We start from the raw sequence: 24,566 nt of genomic DNA on the forward strand, positions 1-24,566 counted from the left end.
GACGAATTAATGGGTGCAGCACACCAACATGGAGCATGTATACATATGTAACAAACCTGCACATTGTGCACATGTAGCCTAGAACTTAAGATATAATAAATAAATAAATAAATAAATAAATTACAGTGAAACATTAAAAAAAGTTATTTTCTTTATGGTAATAAAAACTATTTCTTATATGCAAAAAAAAAAAACTACATCTATTTTTATGAAGTTCATTACTGCCTTTTAAACTGTTCAAATACATTTTGGGACACTTTGAAAATTCCTTTCTGAAAGACTTCTGGTTTGATGTGTTAAACAAGAATCCCAGCTCTAGGTACACTTTTTAACTGGGCTTGAGAAAGACATATTGTTCAACATGATTTAAATTACTTGTGAGTGTACACAAAGAAAAAAAAAAACTAGTGTTTTCTGTTTAGTGCCTTTACATTCTCTTTTATACCACTACTAAAAAATTAAAAGTATGACAATGTTTTCCAATACTTAAATTTTTAATTCACAAAGTACTATTTTATTCAATTTAATTGCATATTAGATGTATCTTTTGAGTTACATGCAATAGAAAATGTTTTTTAAACATTCCTATATAGACATTTTCTCCTATTTACACAGTACAGAAAGCCCTCGATGAGAATTTAGGCACATATGCTTACAAAGGAAAACATTATAATTATTAGAAAGTATGACAAAATAAATCCACGATCCTTGATTTAAATAAAACTAAAGATTATGATCATATTTCCTTCTTTAAAGGTACAAAGACAGTTAATAAAATGCTACAGTTATAAACATTACATGCTATGATTTTGCACCATTAAATAGTATTACAGTTACATATGTAATAAATCTAACATTGTGCTACATTATTTTCTAAAGTAAATTAAAAATTAAATAGCAAAGTCAGTTTTTATAAACAAAGTTTTTAAACGTAATAAGCCAACACATAAAAATAATAAACTTAGTGTTGCAGATGAATCATGTGATTAAAAGTAATTTTGACAATGTTATTCATGAATTATTTTCACCAACTTCATAAGCAAATTTTATTGTAAAAGCACAATCACACATTCATGATTCACTGAGAATCACACAGACATTATTATTATGATACATGAATCAGAAGATATGCAAGTCCAAAGAATTCTCCAGTGCATTCCATAGGCCAGCAAAAACATGACTTTCTCTGACAGCTTCTCTTACAATTTGTGAATGATACTTTTGAATGCCAATAAATTCCAACGTGTTAGATGCTTTTGGAGATTAATAAAACTTTAAGCTTACTAAACTGTCTCATTATAGGCAGTTTATATAGTGAGACTCACCTGACATTTACTTAAAATGGCTATTTCCCTATGTTTACTAAAAATGGCTATTTCTCTGAAAGTTGATTTTTATTTATCATTTACTTGTTGCAGATGCCACTGCTGTGTCTGGGCAGACGATCCATAACATACTTAAATGCTCTCTGCAGGCTAAATGTGTGACCAGAGAGTATTTTCTGCCTGTTGTCCTGGTGAAATCATAAATAGCACCTTCTTTCACTTTCAGTGGTTGGATGATAAATTTTAAGGCCACCCTCCAATTTATACGTAAAATTACAAAAAAAAGAAAAAAGAAAGAAAGAGTGCTAAGGCAAATAAATGTGTCCTGATTCCCCAGCACCACTATAGGGATATAAGAGTGGCAAAGCATGGGTTCCATAAAAATTCCATGGAATTTATGATATAATTGACCAGTTGAAAGGAATAAAATTGATATTAAAAAATACAGATTACAGATAATAGCCTCGTTTTCTAAGAAGCATGTAATTTGCAGGCCAAAGCTGTTCAACATGGTGGTTAATCCTAGGTTCTTCAGGAGGACTCCGTGAATGTGAATCTCAGCTCTAAACACTTACGGACAGAGTGACTTTAGGCAGCTTACCTAATCTCTCTAAGCTGGAGTTTCCTCATTTATAAAAAAGTAGATATTAACTGTTTTTACAGCATAGGACCATTGTGTGGATTAAATGAACAAAACACGTCAAAGCGTTTTGTACAGTGCCCATCATATGCCATGTACTAAACGTCAGTTATTATTATCCTTAGTGAAGCAGAATTTAATTGGTAAACAGGGCATGTAACTGACCTTCTGGATACAGTGCAGATACATTCCTAAGTATCATATGAAAGAAGGACCCACAGTTCCATTTTCTTTTTCTCAGTACTAGAGTAGGATAAATTCATGGTTAAGTAATAAAAATCAAAATAGACATTACATAAATCTGTATAACTTAAGATTCTAAAATAATTGAATAATACTTCTATTTTTCATTCATTCAATAGGTATTTATTCAGAATGTAGTACAAATAGATCACTTTGTCTTTAATTAATACTGTGACACATACTTGAACTTATTTCCACCTATAGATGAACAATGCTAATGAGGAATAAGTCCCCAATTCTTTGCATAAATTTGTTCAATTAGACAAAACGAAAGAAATGCTTTCAGTGATCAAAACTAAACTATGAAACTATGAAAATAATTATACCTTTTAAGATTAAATTTTGAATTGGATCTGTGATATTCTGAAGTATACTGGCAGGGGAAAGTGGAATGAGGTTAGGGAGTGAACACAAACATCAACTCTCTACAGTACGATGTAAAGGAATACAATCGCTAAATTTCGGGGGGAACAGATACAGGGTCTTCCTCTGTCTCCCAGGCTGAAGTGCAGTGGCAATCACAGCTCGGTGCAGCCTCAAACTCCTGGGCTCAAGTAATCCTCCCGCCTCAGCTACCCAAGTAGCTGGAACTACAGACAAGTACCATGCCTGGCTAATTTCTTTTTTATTTTTTGTAGAGACAGGGTCTTACTCTGTTGCCCAGGCTGGTCTCAAGTTCCTGTCCTCGTGTGATCCATCCTCCTTGGCCTCCCAAGGTTCTGAGATTATAGGTGTGAGCCACCATACCTGGCCTAAAATTCTTTACATTTAAAATCAATGCATTATTAGAATAAAGGATAAAAATAAGGTCTGCATTTGTACTGTCCATGAAACATGAAGAACAAGGGAAATTTAAGTAAGTTGAATGCAACATAATCTGTGTAATAGTTTAGGAATTAGAACTCCTTTTGCTCACAAGACACTAATTCATTATTAAAGAAAATATGACTGGACCTTTATACAATTCTATGTTTTTTTTCAAAGTAAAAGAAGCAAATACTGAAGTTATAAAAGCTTGATTTTCCTTATAATTTTTTTTCAATTCTGATTTGTCAAAATTTAGATTGTTTTTCTAAGAATAAGTAGAAATTTACAAAATTTAATTTTTATTTATACATTCATCCATTCAATACACATTTCAAGACATCTCTATTGCACCCTTTCAGTGGTAGTTACAGGACAAAGAAAGAAAATAATCCGAGAGAGAGAACAACAAATGTGTATTTATTACACGGAGTAATAAACACAAATAAATGTGGAGTTATTTAAGCATGTAAGATGGTAATTGCTCTACTAGGTATGGGGGCTTCTCTAAGACACAAGATCAGATTCAAGTCTTGAAAGATAACCTGGGGTTAGTCAAGCAGGTGGAAGTGTGAAGAGCACTTTCTGAGCGGAATCTCCATGTGCCAAGTCTAGTTCAAGAGACTGGATAGAGATTAGCAATTTGGAGAATGCAATATTAAGAAATGGCAAAGGTGACCCTACAGAGATTCCAAAGTTGCATAGTGAGGTTTGTGTTTGAGAAAGTGGACTCAGGCAGCCATGCAAAAGAGGGATTAATAGAAAAGGAGACTGAGGTAGGAAAATCAAGGCATTAGCTGTTGCAGCTGGTGAGGGCAGAGTTGGGGAGGCAATGGGGTGGATTCATGAGCTATTAAAAAGGTCAAAGGAGCAGGGATTAATGACCCATAAGTGTTAATTAACACAGAAGAAGAAAATATCACAATGAGTTCTAGATCGGGGTCTGAGAAGCTAGATGTTGGAATAATAACAAAGAGACTGCAAAAGGAGATTTACACTTTGGCAAAAAAATGTACATGAAAGTATCTGGGAATTGTATGCCAACATTAAATCTACTTATTATGCTGAAAATCCTTGTTAGCTGGAAAGACTAAGAGAATTACTCAAGGTGCCTAATATATAAACCTGGAGTAGTTTTCCTACTTCAGCTTTTATGTGGCTTATTATTTGCAGTCAATTTACAGTTGGTCAGTATTAGTTAATCCATTTATCATCACTATAAGATTGGTTAACGGAAGCAGATTAAAATCCAACACTGGTAATTTTCTAGAAGTCCTCTAGAAAGACTATAAAAAGCCAAACATCAGCTTTAATTTTTGAGTACTTTTCCTATTTAAGGTTACTGAAATAAATTATTTTTGCTAAAACAAACAAACAAACAAAAAACCGTATTGCCAATTAAAAATTCAATTTACTATAGAAATATTTCTGATTGGCCGGGCGCGGTGGCTCAAGCCTGTAATCCCAGCACTTTGGGAGGCCGAGACGGGCGGATCACGAGGTCAGGAGATCGAGACCATCCTGGCTAATACGGTGAAACCCTGTCTCTACTTAAAATACAAAAAACTAGCCGGGCGACGAGGCGGGCGCCTGTAGTCCCAGCTACTCGGGAGGCTGAGGCAGGAGAATGGCGTAAACCCGGGAGGCGGAGCTTGCAGTGAGCTGAGATCCGGCCACTGCACTCCAGCCTGGGTGGCAGAGCAAGACTCCGTCTCAAAAAAAAAAAAAAAAAAAAAAAAAAAAAAAAGAAATATTTCTGATTATTTTACCTTCGGGAAGCAATGCTTCTTGCTTGAAAATTGTATCAGCCTCAATGGTTAGTGGTGGCAAAATGGAAGAATGCATACTGCAGATGGGCTACACATTTGTTGGGCTACACATTTGTTTCCTTGTGTTCTATATTCCCAGTCACAAATATACTGCTTTGAATTGTATTTAGTCAAACAGCAGATTTGACTAATATTTCCCTGAATTCAAATAGTTTAGATTAATTAAGCTGATTGGTTATCTACAATTATATACATATCACCCAAGTAATGTCAAAATAATAATTAATTAAATTAAAATAAATGCATGGACCTGAGACCAGAATAAAATGAAAACCAAGAATAAAATGAAGTTTGCCATTGCTGGGATGTATTCAAGTTCAGCAAAGTTATATGTGCAGTTAGGATGCTTTACAACAAAATATTGCATTTTGTTATACCAACAAAGAATTGACCAACTTCCAAGTCACTACCTTATGTATATTATTCATACTAGTAATAATGGTAAACATTAGTGATATAATTTTCACTACCAAAATTTTATTATATTTTTCTTAGCCAATACATGGAGTAAATTTTTATAAAGTATTTCTTTTCAAATCATTGAAGTCCTCCTCCCCAACCTTTAAATCTCCTAGTCGCCAAGAATCTTGGGTTCCACACCACCACTCTTTGCTTCCATTCTTAAAGTTATTGCCCTGCGAGCAGTGGAACACTGCACCCACCAGCTCCAAGGATACATCATGGTCATTTACCTTATCTAGCATCCTGTGGCATGATTTTAGTATTTCATTCAAGCACCAACAACTTTTCATGTCAATTCAGATTTTATAAGATTTGATTACAGTGAGTTTACAAACTATTTCAGTTATATATGCAATAGAAACAATGCATTCTATTTTTGAAGATAAGTCTAAGGCATTCACAGCAATAAAAAAGAAGTACTTTAGTAATTCTGGACTTCAGTCAAGGGAATTATTATTGTAAAGCACTAATAATACAAGTTTAGATATCTAACCAGCCATAGATACCAGGAAGCCAGGTGTTAAATCAAAGACACCAGGAAACCATGAGCCACAAAAGCATCAGTGTAGCACTGTTTTAGGTATTACAACTATATGGACCTGTACTCTAAAACATAAACAATGGTGTACCTTATGAAGTTTGAAACCCTAATTAAAGACTAAGAAGCACTTTGGCCTGGTGGGGAGAGTAGTGGTTATGAGTGGAATAAAGACTGGAAAATTTGCTTTTGTAGTGACAGAGCTTTAGAGCAAGCACAGTTTTATTTATTTGCCTTAAGCCAATATTTCTGGATAAAAGGTATGTTTTTCTTGTAGAGATTGTAGAATAACTATCATTAGCAAAGGCAGAAAGTATTCAACTTAGTAAAGACATATTTTTTCACTATCCCAGAAAGATGACCTTTACATAAAAATTGTTACATATACTTCCATAGATACTAATAATAAGCATGATTTTGTAAAAAAAAAAAAAAAAAAAAAACTTTCTAAGACAAATGGCAAAGGCTTTCTTTTTCATGAATTCTTTGGTTATAAACAGGTTTTGAGTGATTTTTGTTCTATGAAGTATTAAGTGATTCTGCTGATATCTGTTCCGTGCGTCCTCTGAAGACCAGAATATAATTAATTTTATTCTGGTCTAACATATTTATTCTGATTTACATTGCTTTTATGTAACATAATTACAGAATGAAAATATACCTTTAGATCTGAGATGGCATGTATTATTGATGAAGCTCCTGCTGAGCATGTTGCATAAACTTTTCATCCTTTTAAAACCAAAAACTCAGAGGTTCTTAACGGGAAGGATAAACAAAGCTGAAATACGAACTCTGTATATCTTCCAATGATTCTCGACATGAGGTTTTGCATTCACTGGCCCAGAGATTCCTGAGTTAAATAAAGCATAATCAAATATAATTAGTATATTCTGGTTACTTTATAGTAACTTACTATCACTTTAGCAAAGCAAAAAATACTGGGAAGTGAGGGATCCAATCTACTGCCAAAACAAAGATCTCCTACTCTAATGTTGATGAACTAAAATTTTTGAATCTAATCAGCAAGGAAAGTTAGCATATTGTATGTATAAGTTTACACTTCCAAATATATGGGAATATATGAAACTAAAATAACAGAAAATCCAGAAAATTTGAGAGGAAAACAAATACAGCTACATGAAAAACTGTAAAAGAAACTAGCCCATGGTGATAAAATAAAATATGTAGCCAGTGCAAAAGATTTACTTCTAGATTGGTTGCTATGTGTCCTCTGGTGGAAAAGGATTTATTTTTGTACAACTGTACTGTATATTTTCCCCTATAACAGTGTAAATAAGCATATTTGAGCACATCATAAATGACCAGATCTTTTATGGAACTAAAAAAAAGTAACTGATTTATAGGTAGCCTATGTATATTGAATTTTACCTTTTATTTGGAATATCATTCAGAAGTAACTTACATTTTTTCTATGCCTGGGGACATTATTTTCTATACCATTGCTATCATCTGATTTCCTGTACAGAAAACAAAAAAGAAAATTACTAAATGTTTGTATTATATAAAATTAAGTAAGTACATCACTGATATGGCTATCAGGTTAAAATGTAAAATGTCAATACAGACAGAATTCTTTCTTCCTAAAAATATTTTACTTACAATGTTGAATTTATTTTTATGGCATTGCTTGAAGAGGAGCTGTAACCACAAATGATAGTGATAAAGGCTTGTTGATTTTATGCACAGGGAGAATTGCTTCTGCCCAAGCATGAGTGAGGACTTGGGCATAAAGACCATAACTTATGTGTGGTTTTGAAAACATGCAAGGTAATAGCCAATTAGGAGGTCAACCAACATGTGTGATATTGGTGCTATACATTTGTGTGCTTATTACACTGAATTAGAGGTTAAAAATGGTTCTTTTTCCACCCAAAGTTTATCACTGCAGGACTACAAATGTGGGCCTCAGATTCTAAAGATTGACTAAAACTAAATAACCAGTATGCATAATGAATACATTGCCCTTCAAGGTCTTAGGGGCAGGCTTCAATTATCAAATCATAATGCATATCATAAGACACAAGACAGTGTTACTTATAATTAACTGATAATATTTTCTAAAAAAAAGAAATCCCACCTGAGTGCTTCTTTTTCTTTTGTGTGTACTCTTCAGAAGCAGAATAATGGCCACTAAAAAACACCTCAGCAACTATTTCAAGAAATGGTTTGAGGGGCACCAAAAAGCTCATTGTTCTGAATGAGTTCAAGTGCCCTTGATATTTGTATACAATCTAAAGATAGTGAAATAACCTAAAGATAAGAAAAACTAAACACCTTCAGTGATCCTTATGGTGCTGTACAAGATGAGCAAAATGATGTACATTAACCCAATTTTCAGAAAAAAAAAATTCATCTTTTACACTATAGATTGAATCTATTTTACATTGTTCAGACGTGATGGTCCATTCCACACTGTCCTGGCACCATCCTTTCAGAGTGTGTTTTAAATCAGAATGCAACCTCCAAATGTGAGCTCAGAGGAATGGTTAGAGACAGTGGGAGGCAGAGCTCAGAGAATAAAGGAACCCGAGCAAGGTTCTGTCTTCAAATATGTCAGTGACTGTCATGTTTGTTATATGATGCTAAGAACAAGAAAAAGGCCAACACATGGAAATAGGAAAGATTAAAAGTTCAAATCAACATAAATGTCTATGCTCTCCAGAAAGGGAAGGGATTCCTTTGGGAGAGATACAATTCCCTTTCAACTATAGGAGTCTATGATTCTAAGACAATGCTGCTTTTCTCTATCTGGTGTTATAGGATTTCTGATGTAGTTATTTTGTGCCCTTAACTTGGAAACTCATATCATATTGGTTTATTTTACCAGCCTATGTGAACTGAGTGAACGTGATTATTTGAATAATGTCTACAAACATCTAAATGACAACTGTCTGCTCCACTCCTGCTATTTGTGCCTGTAACACTCACTCCATAGAGCTCCTGTTGGCTGATAAACTCTAAGTGCCATTTTGTGTTGGTAATAGTTGCTCAGGCCTTCCACTTCTCAAGTTTCTTGCAGCAACTTTAATCTAGCCTCGTTTTCCTGGCCCCCAGACCTTGGCTCTATTGTTCAGGCGTTAATCACAGTGTTAGATACCTCTGTCACTGGCCTCCGTACTCAGTTCTCCGGTTTGGAGGAATTCGGAACTCCCACCTTTGCCAAACTAAATTACATCCCTGGTGATTTTATTTCCAGACCTCCTCATGCTTAACTCTAAACAAAGGCTGTGTAAGAGAACCTGTGGCACAATTTGTGTTCTCTGAATAACTGATAGAATTCCAGGCCAGTGGAATTCAGAGGATTCAACAGACAGAGGATCAAAACCATTTGTAGATGTTTTCAAGAAATACAGATGCCATAGCCCCAACCCAAGAGGTTCTGATCCAGGAGATTCAGCAAGGTCTGAGTAACTGTATTTTTAAAGAGACTCTTAGGTGATCAAAAATAGCCAGGCTTGAGAACCATTGCTTTAAAAAAATCATATGAAATACTTCCTGATGGTTACTGTACACCTTCTGTGCACCAAAACCTATGCTACGCATTTACACATATATAATATTCATTCCATCCAACAAGCTCATATGGTGAGTACTATTATTAAATCCATTTTGTAGAGAAGAAAGCTGAAATACAGAGAAGTGCAGGTAGTAAGTGATGAAGAAGAATTCTCACGGAGGCAGGCAGACTTGGAATGCCACTTTTCACCACCACATAGACATATACAGAAAATACTCCTCTGCCTTTTTTCCCCCTAACTGCAAATATTTCATTCAATTTTATATTTCCCTGTATTTTACTCAAGTGAAAATTAATCTGTAAAAAATAATACTTACAGCTGTTCAATCTGCTCAAATTCTTTCCCCTCATCTGTGTAACAAAAGAAGAATTTGACTATGAAGTTGGTTTGTCATTTTTATGGAACATATATGCTCAATTAAACCTCCTTCCTAAGTAAGAAAGTACTATGCTGTTTCTCCTGTTTGGAATAAAGGAGAGACATGCTACCTTAGACACCTACACCTCCTTCATCTACACTATAGACCTTATCTGCATTTCTGATCAAACATAGTTTAGTGGCTTGGTATTTTCAAAAACATGACTGCTTAGTTTGTCATTATTTAAATCATTAAAAATTTAGTACAAAATCAGGAAAGAAAACAGGATGTAAGGTCAATTTTCTCGAGGATTATTGCTTTATCAACCTGTAACCCATCAGGCACAGGCTGCAAAAATAGGAAATGACAGGACAGTCTCTCTTCAATAAGAACTCTGGAATGGTTAATAAAATATTTTTTAAAATGATAATCTAAGTGAAAGAAAAACTGTTTCTTTGAGACTTTTTATATTAAGCTACCATAGATTTTTCTAATACTCCAGGGCCAGAATACATATCACCTAATTGGTACTTAGGTACCAGTAGCACCAAAAAAGAAAGGCGGCGGGGGCGGGGGGGGGGGTAGGGGTGAGGTGGGAAGAGAAAGAAAAAAGGCACTTTTATTTTCAGGAATGGAAACAGGAAGACCATTGACACATGTTTCTAGCTCACTGTCACCATTGTTGTAAACCTAAATACTGCTCCAAGTAAGAAAATGAAGATTTTCCCCAAAAATCCTAAAGTCATTGCAATGTATCAAATCATAATTCATATAAGTAAATGATACTTATAATTAACTGATAATACTTTGTAAAAAAACCCAAAAAAACAAAAAGTAATCCCACCTGAGTGCTTCTTTTTCTTTTGTGTGTACTTTTCACAAAGCAGAATGGTGGCCACTAAAAGAACCACCTCAGCCACTATTGCAAGAAATGGTTTGAGGGGCACCAAATAGCTCAGCACCACAAGCTCAATGTGTTCTTCGCTCTCGCCTAATTGGAATAGTGCATGGCACCAGTAAGATCCCCCATCTTCCTCCAAAAGTTGTGTTATCTTCAGCTTTGTTTCATTAGCATATGTTCCATTGATCACATATTTATTCATTTGAACACCAACAGGAACCTAATATAAACAGACATTAAAATCCATTCCTATCATAGCACATAAAAGATACATGATGTAGTTTCTGAGTGAAAGCTATAAGATAATGCCAACAATATTGCTTACTAGAGAAAAGCATATTAAAATGTATGAGAGGTTATCTATAACAGACTTAAGTCTTATCAGAGTTTGATCTCCCAGGGAACAAAGAAAACATGTATACATTGCTATAAGGATTTAGCAGTGAATGTTTAAAACTACAAAGAAGCAAGTAGGTTATCATGGCTAAATATTATAGAACTAAAAACAGAAAAATCCCAATCACCTGAGTCTCACATTTCTATCCTTGCCTAGTGCTTTAGTCAAAGTACTTTTTCCTTCACAGGCACAGGCACATATTTAAACAACTACCACCCTGGAAGCTACTATTTCTGATCATTCCTATAAAGGAAAATTGCTCACTCCGACAATGTGATTTCCCCAGGCTAGAAATGAAGATGAAACTTTCAGGCCTTTGGAGCTGATGTAGATAGAATGGAGGGGAGCCCCTGTGAGCCTGGGATCCAAAGTGAACTGCACACCTTCTGCCTTTTCATATCTGAAATTTCTTTCTCTCTCAGGTAAGCTGGCTTCTAAGAGTTGCTGGGTTTTCCACAGCCTCACAAGGTGACATACTAAGCTATTTGGGGCTGTTTTATTTAATCTATTTAAATTAAATTTTATTCCCAAGCCATTTGATGCTTTCCCTGCTCCATCACTCAACCGCACTGTTCAATAAATGGTAATTTGCATACAAATATTCTCAGAGCTTATCAAAGGAAGAACTATCTGTGAGTATATTATTTGTGCAAAAAAAATTACAGCAACCTGGCACCATGTGCACAGCACTGCCTGGGATGTTTGGTACAGATTGGTCAGAGCTAATCAATCAAAGTACCATATTTTTAATAAGTACCCAGCTGATTCTGATGCACATGGTTGGTCTACATTTTGAAAAGGCATTTGTGCTCAAGTTTTGACCTGCCCCCTGTTCCCCAAACTTTTCTCACACCCTAATATGACTCATGCTTAGAGTCAAATTAAGAAGATAATGATTAGTATAGCAATGGACAGAAGCACCAGTATGTCTAAAATGACATTTTCAACATCTGATATAATTAGATGAAGGCTAATGTTTTTCACATATTGTCATACCACATACAGATCAATAAATAAAGCTGTGTATTTCAAATACCACAGTTGACATTTGTTTTTACAAAATTACACTTTTAAAAAAAAATTACATATACACAATGATTGCCTTTCCTCATCATCCATCAGAAGACAAGCAGGAGTAGGAATGGCTTCAGTCTACATCTACGGGATTTTGTTGGAGCTATTTCATTGAAAAACTGAACCTGTTAGCACAGAATAAGTCATACTACCTTCTGAGTCATTTATCTGCCATCCTTCAATAGTCTATAATAACACTAACTTTGTCAAAGAAAGAATTTAATATTTCATTGTAACATCTACACTGTCTCACATGTTCCTTCTACAATTATAGCTTGCCTTTAATGGGACTTTAAATTGTAATGCTTATTAGTGCCAGGGCAAAGGAAGGGTGCCTCCTAAAGGACAATGTCCTAAATTTTCCTGCCATTAGAGGATATTTGGGGAGAAGAAAGGAAACCAGAAATTATTTACAAAATACTCATGTTTTTCTTAATATCAGCTCTCTGAATAGTGATTTCTATTAGTAAAAACGGAATTAAAACTATTTGGCTTCTCGCAGGTATCTTGAAAAGGCCAATGACAATTACTGATAGAATCCAAGATGTAATATTAAGTTACAAGTTTTCATTATTTTCTCAAATAGTGCCATTATTTTCCATTCTATCACAGATGTTTCAGGAGACAGAATCTCAAAAAGGTGGCTAGCGTTTTTTCTAGTTACCTTCACGGAATGATTTTTAAAAAGAATCTTTTCTAATGGAGTTATTTCTAAACTAGGCAACTATACACAAAATGTAATTTCTTTTCAAAAAATGTAATTAAATTGTTAAACCTAAAAAACAAAGTACCAGCTAATGAAACATTAAGAGTATCTTCATATGTATAATGTAAACATGCCAAAAACCATCAAATGAAAACTCCATTTGTCACTGCTCTTTCTTTATGAACATAAGCTAAAGAACAAGAAAACAAAAGTATAAATCATCTAAGGAATGTTGAGTCTATTACAATCTTGTTATTTATTAAATAAATGTTTTTTGTTGTTGTTGTTTTCTTCAAATCAAGGAACTATCTTACCTTTATACTCCCATTAGTACTGTACCAGGTCCAATTTAAAGGAAAACAATTTTGACATTTACATGTCAAGACAGTAGAATCCCCTACATAAGAGATCAATGGCTTGTTTTTCCCATGAAGTTCAGGGACTGAGAATAAAATAGAGAAGTGTATGTTACTGAAAGAGTTTAGGAAAAGGAAATGCATTAAATGTGCAGATACTGTCTCCTTTCATTTTTTTCATTACATTATTTTACATACTTTTAGTTATATATAAATGAAACTAATTTATACTGTTAGGGTGTAGTTAGCAGTAATAATAATAGTAGATAGATTCAATATAATTGTCTCCAATGTATAGAAATGGAAGGTCTTCTATTACTGAGCCTAACAATAAAAGTATTGTTCCTTTTTGGATAAGTTACATGTTTTGGATAAAAAAAGAGGCTTCACGTTTTCAAACCCCTGTTCTTTCTTCCCACTTACTAAGCTACCTTAGAGTAATTGTTTTCTTCAAAGTTTTAACCTCAGATAGCCTTTGAGTGAGAAGATAAAATTTCCAGGATAGGAAATCTTTAGTTGATACTAATTTATTAAAAGCCAGCAAAGAGTTAGAGAAGGTGGGAACAAGGAACAAAGGAAAAATAACAGAAAGAGAACAGTGTAAAACAGAAAATAGGATTTAAAAATGATTTCATGTGATTTTGTAAAAAATATATATAACACTAATATCCATTATGATATATTTCCTAGTCAAGGAAGTTTGAAGTAGATTCCATTAGAAACAGAATACAAATGAGCATTGAATTTAGAAAAAAAAATAAGTTTTAAGGATGTAAATAACTTGGTAAAGAATAGTAAAACATAAGAGCATAAACAGTACAATGAAAAGCCTACATGGTGCAATCAGTTCCTTCTGATTGACCTAGAAGGATGCATTATAGAAGGTACACTTACACTGAAGATATAGACTCATCAACTAAGATTATTTTAAGTTTTTTCTTTTACTTCTTCAAATTTTAGCAGGTTTTTGCTTTTTTTGGTTTTGTATGTCTGTGTGTGTGCCATATGCGTGTGTCTATGTGTTTACTTTTTTCATTTATATGTTTAGTTTGCCAGTAAGGAAAGAATGGATGAAATCATGTCAACTAAAGACCTGCAGATAAGCAGAGATTGGAGCTTTGGTAAAATAGGGATTCTTTGCTGAAGTCACAAGGTTCCCTATAACCTGAAAGGAAGAGCAGCCACACTTCTTGACTTCCACGTGAAGAGGCACAAGATGCATTAGTGCATTACAAGGGCAACGACCTCTACGGCCCTGTTAGGCTTACCTTAAAACAAATGCTGCTTTGGAGGACAGGCTTTGTATTAGACACTAAGGAGTTAAGGACACAGTTTCCACTTTCTCAGGTTGTTTATCTCTCAGATATCCTATTTCTCAATCTCCATGTTTCTTTCTGGCAATTGAGTCATGCTTTAGCAGAAAATATGTGTTGAAATAGGTTCAAAATACCGAAATTTACCCACAGGCTAAAAATAAAATGTGGAAGAAAGGTAATTCTTGGGGAAAAAACTGGCAGAATATACACTGTTTTTCAGTATTCCTCGAAGAGCCACCTGCTTGGGAAGCATACTGGAAGCTGTAAGGGGCTTTTCAAGAAAGTTGAGTATTCTGTGAGATTTGATGAGGAACATATGATTATGTTATTAAACCATCCCAACTAAATATTAAGATCAGGCTGTAAATTGCAGGAAACTGACAATGACTGAGTGACAACATGGAAAAGCTGAAACCAAAATTCTGTTTTCTCGCCATCTCTTCAGTTTTCTTGATTATCCCCTAGAATAATGACTAAAATACCATAAACCATGCTTTTGTTCTGCTATATATGGCTAATAAGAGCAGTGTGGATTTAAATTACAAAATGCGCTATGTTCAGGGAACATGACATTTGTTTGAACCATTCTGGGATTTGGGGCCACAGCTTATATTTGGAAATATTTATTAATATAAGGACAGTGAGACAGTATTCTAATATGCCCTGCTGACCTTTTAAGCGTTTGAAAAAAGTGGGATGCATAAGAGTGCTGGGGTTGGAATAAACCAGGTTTGAAGGTGGTGAAATTGCTGATTCAGGCTAGTGTCTAGGAAGACGGGGTTTGGATATACCCAGTGAAAGTAACATCTCACTGGAGTTGTAAAATTGGAAACGAAATTCGTGTATTCATGAACTGGAACAAATTGGCCTAAATGTCATATTGGTTCAAAGACTTTTAGGTATCACCAAATTAGGAAAAAAGATTACTTTTTTCCTATAGAAGATTACATTTTTCATATAGTAAAAAAATGTTAACAATACTTCAACATTGGGATCCAGAGCTGAAGTGTCAGCTGATTCTATTATGCTACCTTTTCATACTTTGAATGCTTAGATGCTTCCAGGGGAAGACATATAGTTGAGCTATGACAGGCTTCACTGCATTTGGTACTATCAAAACCTCATCATGACTTCCAAAAAGTTCTTGTTCTTTACCAATTATATTTCTGCATACTTTCTACTAAGAGACTGTAACACTGATAAATATTATGGGAGCTTTCAGCAACCACTCAGAATATTTGACCCACTACTGAGAAACACTATAGATCATCACTCATCTTTCTCTTTCTTCGGTGGCAAGTAATCAGCAACATATTAGCAGTCACAAACTTCCAGTGTACACTCTTGCTGTCTCCTCTGTCCTGGCATCAACAGTGAAACACAAAATCAGCAGGTTTTTGTGCACTGAGCTAATCATAATCCTGAGGGACGTTTACAACCTTGTAGTAGTAAATCAACCAGCACCCATAAAGACAGCAGCAGGGGCTTTGCTGATGAATTGTTCTGAAGACTCAGGCTCATGCACTGTAGGTGGTTCATGCAGTCAATGGCAGAAAAATTTATCTTTGGCTCAATTTAAAATAGAGAATAAAACAGGCTTTTCATCTACATGCAGTTGTAAGGCTTCTAAGATAAGATAATTATTATTCTTAGGAAAAACCATTAAGTAAACCATATGGAGAAATAATAGGACATTTATAAAAATATACACCATTTTATAAGCCTTTCAGACATATTAACTAACTATAATATGAATAATGTACAGATGTCTTTAAATACTACTCAAGTAAAATTATTTCTCTAAGCAATATTCAATTTTGATGAATTATAGAGAATTTTTATTTTACCAAGGAAGATTTGAAAGGACCCAACTTATTAATTTTCTAAATATTATCAAGATATAATACAGAAGGAGATAGAGACACAAAAAACCCTCCAAAACATCAATGAATGCAGGAGTTGGTTTTTTGAAAAGATCAACAAAATTGACAGACCGCTAGCAAGACTAATAAAGAAGAAAAGAGAGAAGAATCACATAGACGCAATAAAAAACGATAAAGGGGATATCACCACCGACCCCACAGAAATACAAACTACCATCAGAGAATACTATAAACACCTCTACACAAATAAATTAGAAAATCTAGGAGAAATGGATAATTTCCTGGACACTTACACTCTCCCAAGACTAAACCAGGAAGAAGTTGAATCCCTGAATAGACCAATATCAGGCTCTGAAATTGAGGCAATAATTAATAGCCTACCAACCAAAAAAAGTCCAGGACCAGATGGATTCACAGCTGAATTCTACCAGAGGTACAAGGAGGAGCTGGTACCACTCCTTCTGAAACTATTCCAATCAATAGAAAAAGAGGGAATCCTCCCTAACTCATTTTATGAGGCCAACATCATCCTGATACCAAAGCCTGGCAGAGACACAACAAAAAAAGAGAATTTTAGACCAATATCCCTGTTGAACATCGATGCAAAAATCCTCAATAAAATACTGGCAAACCGGATTCAGCAGCACATCAAAAAGCTTATCCACCATGATCAAGTGGGCTTCATCCCTGAGATGCAAGGCTGGTTCAACATTCACAAATCAATAAACGTAATCCAGCACATAAACAGAACCAAAGACAAGAACCATATGATTATCTCGATAGATGCAGAAAAGGCTTTTGACAAAATTCAACAGCCCTTCATGCTAAAAACGCTCAATAAATTCGGTACTGATGGAACGTACCTCAAAATAATAAGAGCTATTTATGACAAACCCACAGCCAATATCATACTGAATGGACAAAAACTGGAAAAATTCCCTTTGAAAACTGGCACAAGACAGGGATGCCCTCTCTCACCACTCCTATTCAACATAGTGTTGGAAGTTCTGGCTAGGGCAATCAGGCAAGAGAAAGAAATCAAGGGTATTCAGTTAGGAAAAGAAGAAGTCAAATTGTCCCTGTTTGCAGATGACATGACTGTATATTTAGAAAACCCCATTGTCTCAGTCCAAAATCTCCTTAAGCTGATAAGCAACTTCAGCAAAGTCTCAGGATACAAAATTAATGTGCTAAAATCACAAGCATTCTTATACACCAGTAACAGACAAGCAGAGAGCCAAATCAGGAATGAACTTCCATTCACAATTGCTTCAAAGAGAAGAAAATACTTAGGAATCCAACTTACAAGGGATGTAAAGGACCTCTTCAAGGAGAACTACAAACCACTGCTCAGTGAAATCAAAGAGGACATTAACAAATGGAAGAACATACCCCGCTCATGGATACGAAGAATCAATATCCTGAAAATGGCCATACTGCCCAAGGTTATTTATAGATTCAATGCCATCCCCATTAAGCTTCCAATGAGTTTCTTCACAGAATTGGAAAAAACTGCTTTAAAGTTCATATGGAACCAAAAAAGAGCCCGCATTGCCAAGATAATCCTAAGTCATAAGAACAAAGCTGGAGGCATCACGCTACCTGACTTCAAACTATACTACAAGGCTACAGTAACCAAAACAGCATGGTACTGGTACCAAAACAGAGATATAGACCAATGGAACAGAACAGAGTCCTCAGAAATAATATCACACATCTACTGCCATCGGATCTTTGACAAACCTGAGAGAAACAAGAAATGGGGAAAGGATTCCCTATTTAATAAATGGTGCTGGGAAAATTGGCTACCCATAAGTAGAAAGCTGAAACTGGATCATTTCCTTACTCCTTATACGAAAATTAATTCAAGATGGATTAGAGACTTAAATGTTAGACCTAATACCATAAAAACCCTAGAAGAAAATCTAGGTAGTACCATTCAGGACATAGGCATGGGCAAGGACTTCACGTCTAAAACACCAAAAGCAACGGCAGCAAAAGCCACAATTGACAAATGGGATCTAATTAAAGTAAAGAGCTTCTGCACAGCAAAAGAAACTACCATCAGAGTGAATAGGCAACCTACAGAATGGGAGAAAATTTTTGCAGTCTACTCATCTGACAAAGGGCTAATATCCAGAATCTACAAAGAGCTCAAACAAATATACAAGAAAAAAACAAACAACCCCATCGAAAAGTGGGCAAAGGATATGAACAGACATTTCTCAAAAGAAGACATTCATACAGCCAACAGACACATGAAAAAATGCTCATCATCACTGGCCATCAGAGAGATGCAAATCAAAACCACCATGAGATACCATCTCACACCAGTTAGAATGGCAATCATTAAGAAGTCAGGAAACAATAGGTGCTGGAGAGGATGTGGAGAAATAGGAACACTTTTACACTGTTGGTGGGATTGTAAACTAGTTCAACCATTATGGAAAACAGTATGGCGATTCCTCAAGGATCTAGAATTAGATGTACCATATGACCCAGCCATCCCACTACTGGGTATATACTCAAAGGATAATAAATCATGCTGCTATAAAGACACATGCACACGTATGTTTATTGCGGCACTATTCACAATAGCAAAGACTTGGAATCAACCCAAATGTCCATCTGTGACAGACTGGATTAAGAAAATGTGGCACATATACACCATGGAATATTATGCAGCCATAAAAAAGGATGAGTTTGCGTCCTTTGTAGGGACATGGATGCAGCTGGAAACCATCATTCTTAGCAAACTATCACAAGAACAGAAAACCAAACGCCGCATGTTCTCACTCATAGGTGGGAACTGAACAATGAGATCACTTGGTCTCGGGAAGGGGAACATCACACATCGGGCCTATCATGGGGAGGGGGGAGGGGGGAGGGATTCCATTGGGAGTTATACCTGATATAAATGACGAATTGATGGGTGCTGACGAGTTGATGGGTGCAGCACACCAACATGGCACAAGTATACATATGTAACAAACCTGCACGTTATGCACATGTACCCTAGAACTTAAAGTATAATTAAAAAAAAAAAAAAAAAAAAGAGAGAGCGACAAAGAAGACCATTACATAATGGTAAAGGGATCAGTTCAACAAGAAAAGCTAATTATCCTACCTATATATGCACCCAATACAGGAGCACCCAGATTCATAAAGCAAGTCCTTAGAGACTTACAAAGAGATTTAGACTCCCATACAATAACAATGGGAGACTTCAACACCCCACTGTCAACATTAGACAGATCAATGAGACAGAAAGTTAACAAGGATATCCAGGAATTGAACTCAGCTCTGCACCAAGCAGACCTAATAGACATCTACAGACTCTCCACCAAAAATCAACAAAATATACATTCCTCTCAGCACCACATCGCACTTATTCCAAAATTGACCACACAGTTGGAAGTAAAGCCCTCCTCAGCAAATGTGAAAGAACAGAAATTATAACAAACTGTCTCTCAGACCACAGTGCAATCAAACTAGAACTCAGGACTAAGACACTCAGTCAAAACTGCTCAACTACATGGAAACTGAACAACCTGCTCCTGAATGATGACTGGGTACATAACAAAACGAAGGCAGAAATAAAGATGTTCTTTGAAACCAATAAGAATAAAGATACACCACACCAGAATCTCTGGGACACATTTAAAGCAGTGTGGAGAGGGAAATTTATAGCACTAAATGCCCACAAGAGAAACCAGGAAAGATCTAACATTGACACCCTAACAGCACAATTAAAAGAACTAGAGAAGGAAGAGCAAACACATTCAAAAGCAAGCAGAAGGCAAGAAATAACTAAGATCAGAGCAGAACTGAATGAGATAGAGACACAAAAAACCCTTCAAAAAATTAATGAATCCAGGAGTTGGTTTTTTGAAAAGATCAACAAAATTGATAGACTGCTAGCAAGATTAATAAAGAAGAAAAGAGAGAAGAATCAAATAGACGCAATAAAAAATGATAAAGGGGATATCACCACCGACCCCACAGAAATACAAACTACCATCAGAGAATACTATAAACGCCTCTAGGCAAATAAACTAGAAAACCTAGAAGAAATGGATAAATTCCTGGACACAAACACTCTCCCAAGACTAAACCAGGAAGAAGCTGATTCCCTGAATAGACCAATAGCAGGCTCTGAAATTGAGCCAATAATTAATAGCCTACCAACCAAAAAATGTCCAGGACCAGACGGATTCACAGCCGAATTTTACCAGACGTACAAAGAGGAGCTGCTACCATTCCTTCTGAAACTATTGCAATCCATAGAAAAAGAGGGAATCCTCCCTAACTCATTTTATGAGGCCAACATCATCCCGACACCAAAGCCTGGCAGAGACACAACAAAACAAGAGAATTTTAGACCAATATCCCTGTTGAACATTGATGCAAAAATCCTCAATAAAATACTGGCAACCGAATCCAGCAGCACATGAAAAAGCTTATCCACCATGATCAAGTGGGCTTCACCCCTGGGATGCAAGGTAGATCAACATACGCAAATCAATAAACGTAATCCAGCATATAAATAGAACCAAAGAAAAAAACCACATGATTATCTCAATAGATGCAGAAAGAGCCTTTGACAAAATTCAACAGCACTTCATGCTAAAAACTCTCAATAAATTCGGTATTAATGGAACATATCTCAAAATAATAAGAGTTATTTATGACAAACCCACAGCCAATATCATACTGAATGAGCAAAAACTGGAAGCATTCCCTTTGAAAACTGGCACAAGACAGGGATGCCCTCTCTCACCACTCCTATTCAACATAGTGTTGGAAGTTCTGGCTAGGGTAATCAGGTAAGAGAAAGAAATAAAGGGCATTCAATTAAGAAAAGAAGAAGTCAACTTGTCCCTGTTTGCAGATGACATGATTGTATATGTAGAAAACCCCATCATCTCAGCCCAAAATCTCCTGAAGCTGATAGGCAACTTCAGCAAAGTCGCAGGATACAAAATCAATGTGCAAAAATCACAAGCATTCTTATACACCAATAGCAGACAGAGAACCAAATCTGAAATCATTCATTCAAATGAATGAACTCCCATTCACAATTGCTTCAAAGAGAATAAAATACCTAGGAATCCAACTTACAAGGGATGTGTAGGACCTCTTCAAGAAGAACTACAAATCACTGCTCAGTGAAATCAGAGGGACACCAAAAAATGGAAGAACATACCATGCTCATGGATAGGAAGAATCAATATCGTAAAAATGGCCATATTGCCCAAGATAATTTATAGATTCAATGACATCCCCATTAAGCTACCAATGAGTTTCTTCACAGAATTGGAAAAAACTGCTTTAAAGTTCATATGGGACCAAAAAAGAGCCCACATTGCCAAGACAATCCTAATCTAAAAGATCAAAGCTGGAGGCATCACGCTACCTAACTTCAAACTATACTATAAGGCTACAGTATCCAAAACAGCATGGTACTGGTACCAAAACAGAGATATAGACCAATGGAACAGAACAGAGCCCTCAGAAATAATACCACACATTTACAGCCATCTGATGTTTGACCAACCTGACAAAAACAAGAAATGGGGAACGGATTCCCTATTTAATAAATGCTGCTGGGAAAACTGACTAGCCATAAATAGAAAGCTGAAACTGGATCCTTTCCTTATTCCTTATATGAAAATTAATTCAAGATGGATTAGAGACTTAAATGTTAGACCTAAAACCATAAAAACCCTAGAAGAAAACCTAGGCAATACCATTCAGGACATAGGCACGGGCAAGGACTTCATGTCTAAACCACCAAAAGCAACAGCAACAAAAGCCAACACTGACAAATGGGATCTAATTAAAGTAAAGAGCTTCTGCACAGCAAAAGAAACTACCATCAGAGTGAACAGGCAACCTACAGAATGGGAGAAAATCTTTGCAATCTACTTATCTGACAAAGGGCTAATATCCACAACCTACAAAGAACTCAATCAAATTTACAAGAAAAAAACAAACAACTATCAAAAGTTGAGCAAAGTATTTGAACAGATATTTCTCAAAAGAAGGCAATTATACAGTCAACAGACACATGAAAAAATGCTCATCATCACTCACCATCAGAGAAATGCAAATCAAAACCATCATTCTCAGCAAACTATCGCAAGAACAGAAAACCAAACACTGCATGTTCTCACTCATAGGTGGGAATTGAACAATGACAACACTTTGCCACAGGAAGGGGAGCATCACACATCGGGGCCTATTGTGGGGTAGGGGGAGGGGGGAGGGATAGCATTAGGAGATATACCTAATGTAAATGACGAGTTAATGGGTGCAGCACACCAAGACGGCACATGTATACATATGTAACAAACCTGCACGTTGTGCACATGTACCCTAGAACTTAAAGTATAAATAACAAAAAAAAAACCCATGTCATGGAGCTATGGATATAGAACATCAACCCACGCTCTCAGAGGCTGAGACTACAATAACTTAGAAATGTGGAGGACTATTATAAAAACTATGAGTTCAGAGGTATAAATAAAGAAATTCAGGTGACTCATATAATTCACTCATAATGTGGTAGGCTAGCCTTTTGAACTAAAACCTGTGCTTTAAACTGAGGAACAGAAGCAGGAAGGAAATTGACTTGGGGGATACAAGACCATTTTCAACGTTGCCTCTTGTGACTCTGGAAAGCATATGACTTTCTATCAGCTATATTATGTTTATTATTGTAAAAATAATTTTAAAATTACAGGATTGAGAAATCTAAGAACATAGTGCTGAAGTTATCAACTATTCCTCAAGTTATTAATACTGACCTTTGAAGTTAAATGTTCCCCTTTGTTCCTTTTCCTCCCGAAAGAAACAAGAATAACTTCCCATTTGTTTGCTATTAATGATGGTGAACCTAAAGATAATTGAAGTTATTAATATAGGCTTAGTTCTCAAAACCTTCTTAATGAAAATGAAAAGACTTAGCCATTAATCAAAATTTTAAAATAGAAATAATTCTGTAAGTATGCAAATTAGAATATTTGCATAACATTCAAGTGGCTGCAGAGGGAAGAATGCTCAGTCAGCAAAAATATTTAGAATTAAGCTACTTTTGGCAAGCAAGGTAGGTTAAAATTTGTATACTCACCTGTACTGGGTATACAAGGTGCTTCCTGTTGCACTGACAAGATAATTATTCTCAAGTTGTTCACTGTCTTTTTTCCAAGTCACATTTACTGCATTCAAATCCCCAGATGTCGTGAACTGGCATGTGAGATTTACATTAGAAGGCCTTTCTAAAGTGATATTTTTTTCTACTGGCATACTAGAATGTTCTATTAGCACAAAAGAGGACAAAACGTGAAAGTTACATTCAGAGGAATCTAATATATAAAACCTTTTAAATTATTAACAGTAGTGTTTTATTGACAATTTCTTAATGTAACATTCATTTGAAGAATTATTCCTCTATCAACATAGTTGGTTCCCTTTCTTATTCCCTTTTATATGCACAACTAAAGAAATGTTTTGATTCAACATTAGCACAATTTAAAAAAAAACCTAAAGCTGTGATAGTTATCTCCTTAAGCTCTGTAATAAGCAGAAAATAGGGTAAAGAGTACCCAAAAACATGTGCCATATGCTCTGACAGTGTAAAAACAGCACAACTGTAAATACAATACACTCATGGGTGAGAATGGAATGCCTGTTTCAATAATTTTGAGTAATCATGTTGTTAGTAGTTATTATGAGAATGTTTTTGTATAACATGGATTTGAGTGATATATTCTAACCATTCCTAGTCTTCTTAAGAACCTGTAGGAACTGGATATAGACATAGGTACAGGACAGAGAATTTAAATAAGCATCCTGTAGTTCTGAATTTCAACTGAATTTCAGTACCAGTATGAATTCATGAGGTGTTTATCTTTTTTTTGACTTTCAAAATAGATATCTTATTTATTTTGGATTGATCGATTATCATAAGAACACTTAACACATTAGACCTTCCCTCTTAGCAAATTTTTAAAACTTGTACCTAAAAAGTAGTCTGAAAGGTTCTCAATTTCTCTTCCCATCTATAGGTGGGAAGAGAAGGAGCTAACCCTTAGAGAAGCTTTAGGGAAGTTGAAGTGTTTATCTTAAAAGGAAAACAATACACACACACACCACACACCACACACACACACACACACTGAAGGGGTTCAGAA

General features: G+C 35.5%; 1 protein-coding gene across 2 annotated transcripts in view; it reads right to left on the reverse strand.

Annotated features, from left to right (window-relative positions):
• Window positions 1-5,298: 5,298 nt before the first annotated feature.
• The window catches only part of EMB (embigin), a 49,110-nt gene continuing 29,842 nt past the window's right edge, over window positions 5,299-24,566 (reverse strand). For both annotated transcript variants that reach the window (XM_033179531.1, XM_033179532.1), the window contains 7 exons: window positions 23,504-23,690; window positions 23,181-23,269; window positions 13,131-13,258; window positions 10,583-10,859; window positions 9,697-9,730; window positions 7,265-7,319; window positions 5,299-6,691 (listed from right to left, as the gene is read on the reverse strand). In XM_033179531.1, coding sequence (XP_033035422.1) covers window positions 6,674-6,691; window positions 7,265-7,319; window positions 9,697-9,730; window positions 10,583-10,859; window positions 13,131-13,258; window positions 23,181-23,269; window positions 23,504-23,690 — 788 coding nt within the window. In that variant the 3' untranslated portion in view covers window positions 5,299-6,673. The remainder of the gene's footprint in view (window positions 6,692-7,264; window positions 7,320-9,696; window positions 9,731-10,582; window positions 10,860-13,130; window positions 13,259-23,180; window positions 23,270-23,503; window positions 23,691-24,566) is intronic.

This window comes from Trachypithecus francoisi, unplaced genomic scaffold (genome assembly GCF_009764315.1).
Source record: "Trachypithecus francoisi isolate TF-2019V2 unplaced genomic scaffold, Tfra_2.0 Lachesis_group2, whole genome shotgun sequence".
Lineage (NCBI taxonomy): Eukaryota > Metazoa > Chordata > Mammalia > Primates > Cercopithecidae > Trachypithecus > Trachypithecus francoisi.